The 7262-nt window shown below is 58.4% G+C and overlaps 1 protein-coding gene across 12 annotated transcripts in view; it reads right to left on the bottom strand.

Annotated features, from left to right (window-relative positions):
• Positions 1-210: 210 nt before the first annotated feature.
• Positions 211-7262, bottom strand: part of Rap1gap (RAP1 GTPase activating protein) — a 62975-nt gene continuing 55923 nt past the window's right edge. For 5 of the 12 annotated variants that reach the window (XR_007833438.1, XR_007833439.1, XR_007833434.1 and 2 more), the window contains 8 exons: positions 5552-5629; positions 4567-4676; positions 3325-3438; positions 2009-2132; positions 1210-1312; positions 839-973; positions 633-674; positions 211-401 (listed from right to left, as the gene is read on the bottom strand). Coding sequence is in view for 6 of the 12 variants with exons in the window: in XM_051171477.1 (XP_051027434.1) it covers positions 666-674; positions 839-942; positions 1210-1312; positions 2009-2132; positions 3325-3438; positions 4567-4676; positions 5552-5629 (642 nt within the window). In the remaining 6 variants the exon portion in view is untranslated. The remainder of the gene's footprint in view (positions 402-632; positions 675-838; positions 974-1209; positions 1313-2008; positions 2133-3324; positions 3439-4566; positions 4677-5551; positions 5630-7262) is intronic. The other 7 variants (XM_051171477.1, XM_051171480.1, XM_051171479.1 and 4 more) reach the window with 5 other exon arrangements.

The raw sequence follows: 7262 nt of genomic DNA, 5'->3' as shown, positions 1-7262 counted from the left end.
GACCCACAGCAGAAGCCCCACAGGACCCACCGCCCAGTGCTCAGTCTGCACACCAGTGGGGTGTGCGCACACGCAGTGCTCCTTTTCCCTGTCCTACCCTGTTCCCCATGGCTCCAGAGGGGGAACCCAGGGGTGACAAGAGGCCCAGGTGGGGACAATCCAGGGCTACAGTGCCTGCCTGCCCACACCCAGAGCCCCAGCCTGGAGTGGGGGGGGGGGGGCAGGGTGATGCCAGCAGCATCCACTCCCAGCTCTGGATGGCTCCGCCCTGCAGAGACAGCCCAGATAGGTGGGCCTGGGGCTTAGAGGCAGGGGCTCCAGGGGCCGAGGAGGCTGTGGGGCAGAGGGCCAGCTGCCTGGATGTGTTGCAGCATCTTCTCCTTGTGCTTCTGAGGCCTCGTCTGCCGGGAAAGGGAGATAAGAGACTCTCGGGAAGGCAGGGCAGGGGCTCCTCCCACCCCAGGGGCATCCCCACCCCTCCCTGAGGCAGCACTATGTGTCCCACTGCACAGGCCAACGGGTGCCAAGACTAGCCCAGGTCCCCAGCCACTGAGGCACAAGATTCCCACCCAGCTTGAGGGCCCTCATCCCCTCCCCTTCCCCCCACAGGATCCAGGTAAGTACTGGCTGACCTGCTCAGTCCTGCCTTCTGATAGAGGTGGCAGCTAGCAGCCCTGTGGGGACAGATGCAGGCAGAGGTGGGGCAGGAGACACAGGGAAGCAGAAGTCATTGGATTAGCCCAAGTCCTTCTGGCCTGGAGGGGCATCCCAGCCATTGGGTCCTTGGGTCCCTGTGCCCCACTAGCTCTACCTTCTCCCAGGAGGAGTCCCCTCATACCATCTGGGGTGTGTGCTGCTCAGATGTTTCCAGTTGGATCTTGATCTCTGGACACGCAGGGTCCCCCGACTTGCCGGCGTCTGGGTGGGGTGACCGTGTGAGGCCTGGGAAGGGGGGCAGGAGGGAGCCACCTCACTGGCCAAGAGGAGGCACCAAGGAGATGCAGGCATGGACGGGTGCTTTGGCACTAGGCTTCCCCAACCCTGCCAGGTTCCTCCATTAGGGATCCTCACCCTTAAATCACCTCCCAGCTACCTTGTATTGTCCTCTGAGACCAGTCCACCAGCCTGGACTAAGGGCCCATATAAGTGGCTGTCACATCGCGCCCCCATGCTCTGCCCTGCCCCCTCCCACCCAGCATAGCCTGGTACCTGGGGAGCTGCCCCCGCTTGTAGTGCTCACGCTGTCGTCCAGCCATGTGCTGTAGAGGAAGGAGTCCCGCTTATGGGGAGTTCCTGAGGACGACACGCTCTCCTGGGGAGGGGGGGAAGGTCAGCCCCGCCCACAGCCCCACCCCACCCCCATCCCTTGTTCACTCTCCTGGTCTGGGTCTCAGGGATGGAACAGACCTGGTCCCTGACCTCAGGGAGCTTGAAGTCTCAGAGGCCAACGGGCTGTGAAAAGCCCTGTAACTCCTCTCTAGAAGGACAGCGGGCAGAGCCTGTGTCTGTCAGGGCACAGGCCAGGCCAGCAGCAGGTGCCCGTTGGAAGTATGTTTGAAGAAAAATGGCCAGGGTGCTGAAGAGGAGGCCCAGGCTGGGGGGTGGGGGGTGGAGGGTGGGGGGTGGGCAGCAGGGTATGAGTCGGCCTGGCGAAGGGGGAAGGAGGAGGTAGGAAGATGTGAACAGCAGGTGCAAAGGTGCCAGGGTGGGGCCAGCTCAGTGACAGACAGGGACTGTGGACTGCAGAGAACCTTAGAATGAATGTCTGAAGAGGTAAGAGATGGGGGTGGGCACAAGGAGCACCTGGGCCCTTGGGGGTGGCCTGTGGACAGCACTGGGGAGCCATGCAAGGGTAAGGTTTGTCTCCATCTCCTACGAGCTGGGACACCGTCGCTCATCTCAACCACAGCCAGGCTTATTCCTCTGCCCAAAAAGCACCTCCAGAGGCCTAAGAGACCCCCCCCCCCATCCCACCCAGTGCAGGGCCCTAACCCCTCGGGCATCTCACCAGGCCTGTGTCATCCCCGTCTACGCCCTCCGTCTCCTCCACCACGCTGGCAAAGCTGCTGGCACTGGACGAGGACCTGGAGAAGCCCTGCAGCGCTTCTGCTCTCTGAGCGGCCGTCTCCACTCTGCCACACAGTGCCGTCAGCCAGCAGCAACCGGTGCTGTGCCTCTCTCCCTTGTCCGTCCCCTCCCCCTGCCCCCCCGCCCCACCCCAGGGTGGCTCAGCCTGGAACCAACCAAGCACCCCACGGCAGCCACTGCAGCTCTCCCAGCCTCTGTGGACTATTCTGTGGAGCTAGGTAGGTCTCTCTGTGCTTAACACCCTCTCGGGGCTCCTCACTGCCCCCAGGGGAAGTCTGACCGCTTTTTCTTGGTACTCAGTAACTGTGATACTTAAGGGCTTCATCTAGTCGGCATTCATAGGTCCCCTGAGATATTCTCTTATTATTGTGGGACCCACCTCACTGGCATAGAAGCCCAAGGAAGGTGGCACTCAGACTCAGGTCACTTAGCTGGGATTGGAACCCTCGCACCCATGGCCTTCGTGTCTCCTGCCCAAAGTCTCGCCTATTCCAAAAATTCCACGGCCAAGTTTATCCCTGTCACACTTTCCTGTCTCCGTTCAGCAGTCCAACTCATAATGGGTCCTCTTGGCCCCCACCCCACCCCACTATCCTGGCCAAGACCAGCCCAACAGAGTAAGCAGCCTCCTCAGACCTCCCTACCTCTGGCCCCGCCCACTGCCCACTTCTCTTAGAAGCATGTTTAAAAACATTGCTCTTTTCCTAATTCTTTTTTTTTATTCCATTTAATATTAAACTCTGAGCTCTCACATAGCCTCCAAAGCTATGAGCAGGTCTCTGCCCGCCTCTCTGACCTCGTGCCCACCATCACCCAATGGGCCCAGTCCCTCACACTGCTCCAACCGCCTGTGGTCTTTCTTTCCATCCATGAGGCATGCCTCAGGGCTTTTGCACTTGCTGACTCCTCAGTACCCTCCTCAGGCCTATCAGGGCTGGTTCCGCTCTCAGATTTCTGTCCTCTCTGAAGACCCACTAAGGATACCTCATTCTCTCTTGCACCCCTGCTAGCGCCCTCTGCTCTCAGCAGCTGTGGTTTGTTAGGTATATCATCCAGGCCAGCTGCACCCTGGCTGATGTGCACACAGCGTGCAGCTGCGCTCCACAGTGCAGAGTGGGGGGCTGGGGTGGGGAGGGGCGGGCAGGGCACGGCATGCACAAAGTCCTCAATGGCACATCAGGGAACAAAATGAATGAGAGGCCCTTCCCCTGAAGGCCAGCACACCCAAAGCCCTACCTGTTCTTGGTCGTGGGCATCTCTGGAGAGCTCTGCGTGGAAGAGTTCTCTGACTTGGGCTCCTGTGAGACGTGCCCACTGTCTGGGGTCTTCTGGCCAGCTGGTGGGCTCTCCCTGCAGGGCACACAGAGGAAGCGGTCAGAGACTCAGTACCAGCCTGGCAGCCAGGCTTTGAGGGGTGGGCACGGGCATGGTGACGCTTTAGAGGCCAACCCTGGCACAGTCCCCATGTGCTTTTTAGCTAGCTGGCCCTTCCTCTATATATAATAGTCTCTTTTGGGGCTGGAGAGATGGCTCAGCTGTTAAGAGCACTGTCTGCTCTTCCAGAGGTCCTGAGTTCAATTCCCAGCAACCACATGGTGGTTCACAACCATCTATGATGTGATCTGATGCCCTCTTCTGGCCTGCAGGTGTACATGCAGACAGAGCATTGTATACATAATAAATAAATCTTTTTTTTTTTTTTAAAGTCTCTTTTAAAAAAAGATTTATTATTTATTATGTATACAATGTTCTATCTGCCTGTAACTACTGCAGGCCAGAAGAGGGTACCAGATCTCATTGTGGATGGTTGTGAGCCACCATGTGGATGCTGGGAATTGAACTCGGGACCTTTGGAAAAGCAGCCAGGGCTCTTAACCTCTGAGCCAAAACAGTCTCTTAAAGAATGCCCACCCAGGACTTGGTTACACCGGGGATGGAACCCAGGATTTATATTCTGAGTGCAGGTGGGGTGAGAGTCTACTGGCCGCTGCTTTGTGTTCATGATAAGGAACCTGCACAGCCCCAAGCAATTGGCTGTTTTCCAGTCTCACTTTTCACATTGCGGAGATGAATCTAAGAGAAGTACAGTGGTGTGCCCTTGGCTGCAATAGCATAACAACCCTAAAGGCATTCACGGATGTCGCCAGCCCCTCTCCCTGCTCTGCCCTTGCCAGGGGAGTATGAACTGGGCAAGCTGTTTCTTGATCTGTAAGGTGCTGGCCCCAGGGATCCGATGGGACGGCTGAGTGTCAGATGGAAGCATCTCCTCCTCAGTGATAGCTGTCACTGAAGGGGTATGAGGCAGAGGGCAGGTATGGGTCAGGATGCACCCACGGGGACTGGGCACCTTGGCGGGTCAAGGAGGACGACGGGCTGGCGTCCCTTCAGGGTCAAGGTGGGAGGTGCACTGGCGCCCCCTGCAGGCCAAGGTGGGAGGCGCTCCAGACGACCTAGTGGGTCCTGCCCCGGTTCACCCACCTCTTCTCCTGCACCTCCTGGATGTTCTCAATGCCGATGGCACTGCTGCGGCGTGAGCCAAAAGGACCAGACTTCTTCCTTGTGGGGCTCTTCCCAGGGACAATCAGGGACTGCGGGGAGAGACTTCCGGCTCAGTGCCTACCTGCCTTGGAGTGCCCACCTCCCACTGGGGCCCTGCCACTGCGCCCTGAAGCCAAAGGGTTATGAGCAAGAAAGGAGAGAAAATGTGCTTTCCAGAGGGCTGCCTGAGAGACGGGCAGACCCAGAGAGGGCCAGTGCTGCTCCGGAGAACACACAGCAGAGCTTAGTCCTTAGTCCTTAGTCCGAGAAGGGCAGAGGGCAGCCACTGGGCTCAGGAGGACCAGAGGACAAATCCTGAGATGCCCCACCTCTTGCCCCTGGGACTCATGGGAACTGCAGCCTAAAAATAGTAGTGAGAAAGCAGCGGTGCAACTGCAGCCTTTGCTGGGGGGGGGGTCATCACCCTCAGACTTCAGACTACTTGGGGAGTCTCTGTGCTTCCAGCAGGGGGCACATCCCCTATTACAGACACTATGGTGGGATGCCCGGCGTTAGAAGCATGGGTAGGTAGGAAGAGGGCCCCTGGAGGCATGAAGGGAGGAACGGGATCTGCAGGCAGCTCATGATAAGGAGGGGATACAGGGAATGGGGAGGGATGATGCTTCATGCAGAACCGGCAATATTGGGAGACGTGCAGCTGGGCAGAGGGTCTTTGAGTACCAGATCCCAGGAAGGACCTAGTCAGGGTTCTAGGGACCAAGCCAGGGCCAGAGTCTCCTAGTGAGGGCCTGGGGACTCCGGCCCAGGTCCCAGTATCACCAGAGCCGTGGCACTCTGCCCTGCACGCCCTTGGGCCTGTCCCGGGAAGGGGGCAACGTCCCCAATATGGCCTCCGTCCTGAGAGCGAGCTGAGAACAGCGCGTGCAGGCAGCTCCGGAGCCGCGGCCCCTGGATGGATGACAACCTCTTCCACGGCTCCTATGCCTAAGGCGCTGCCCCGGCGTCCGAATCTACTCGCGCTTTTCCCGGGAATAAGCAATGACTGGCGAGGGGCAGAGAGTGGGGCAGAGAGGTACAGAGTGGCAGTGGTGGTGAGGAAGAGAGCAAGAAGGGAAGGAGAGAAAGAAAGAGGCAGTGGCAGGTGGGCAGGGCAAGAGTACAAGGCACGGGGAAGAGAGAAACCGGTAGGGAGGGACAGTGGGACACAGATGGAGCAAGGGAGACAAGATAGGTGAAAGATAGGGGGCGTTAGAAGAGGGGCGCAAGCGGACAGGGCAAGAGGAGGAATGACAGATGGTCACAGGAGAAAAAGATGAGGAAACAGAAAAAGTAAGAAAAGGAAACCACACGAAGAGAGGGGGGGAGTTGTGCAAAAAAAAAAACAAAAACAGAAATGGGTCTGGTTACTGCCATGGTGGGTGCTGCTGGCCTGACCCTAACCCGGGGGCCCTCCACAGCCACCCACAGGGAGGAGGCCAGGCCACTCCACAGGCAGGAAGGGAGAGGGGCTGAGAACCTGGGCTGGGGAGAAGTTGGGCCAGTTCCTAGATGACAGTGGATTTGGTGACCACTGGGCAGGCAGAGGCCTCACCTTGCTCCCCCCTGGCCAGACCAGACCACGTGGGAGATGGGAGGGGGAGGGGACTCCCGCCACATGGCACAGCCTCACAGCGCGAAGCACAGGGCTCGGCATGCAGCAGACAGTAAGAGGAAGACGTGGGGGGGTGGCGGCTGGGTAGGCGGACAGAAGAGAAGCCGGGAGAATGGCTGGGTGTGGATGTGCAGTGTGTGGATGGATGGTTGGACAGGTGGAACAGGTGGGTACGATGGGTGAGTGGATAGCTGGGTGGGCAGATGAATGGATAGATGGATGGGTAGATGGATGTGTGGGTGGATGTGGAAAGGGGCAAATGGGGGTGGGCAGGGCGGTGGGTGCAGCATCTGAGGTGGCCACCAGGTGGCGCAAAGCAGCTAAGTCATGATGTTGGTTTGTTGAATTCACTGAGGGGTGGAGGCAGATTCCCACAGAGCCTGGCAGACAGTAATCTTAGTGAAGGGGTTCACGTAGGCAAGCTCACACAGAAGCCCAGTTCCAGACACACAAAAGGCAGTCACAGCCATTGAGGCCCTGGCTGCTGCAGACACAGTGCCACACAAGAAACACCCATACAGCAGCATGCGTCCTAACGGACGGTGCTCACACAGCAACTCAGGGTCGGGGCACACAGTAGGTGCTTACAGAGTTGATGCCCACACAGCAGCCCATTTTCCAACACACAGTAGGTGCCTGAACAGCAGCTCATGGTGGGGCACAAAGTAGGTGCTCACAAGAACTCAGGGCTGGGCTCACAGTAGGTGCTCACAAAGTGCATGTCCACATAGCAGCCCAGGTCCTGACACACAGTGGATGCCCACAGCCTGACTTACAGAGGTACTTCTAGAGACCTAAGGCTTGACAGTAGATGCCCACAAAGCAGCCCAGTTCCCAGCTCACAACAGACAGCAGGTGTTCATTAAGGACTGGGACACAGAGACTACAGAAAGTCACACCCAAATAAACAACGGGCCAGGAGAAGAAGGCCAGGGGGTTGGGGACAGTGTCCCAGTGCCCTGATTGAGGCACTCGGCCATGGGGTACAGCATCTACACCAAGTCCAGTGCCCAGGGAGGGGCAC

This window comes from Acomys russatus, chromosome 29 (assembly GCF_903995435.1).
Source record: "Acomys russatus chromosome 29, mAcoRus1.1, whole genome shotgun sequence".
Taxonomy (NCBI): domain Eukaryota; kingdom Metazoa; phylum Chordata; class Mammalia; order Rodentia; family Muridae; genus Acomys; species Acomys russatus.
Note: the sequence above shows the minus strand (reverse complement) of the source record. Positions and strands in the feature narration are given on the sequence as shown.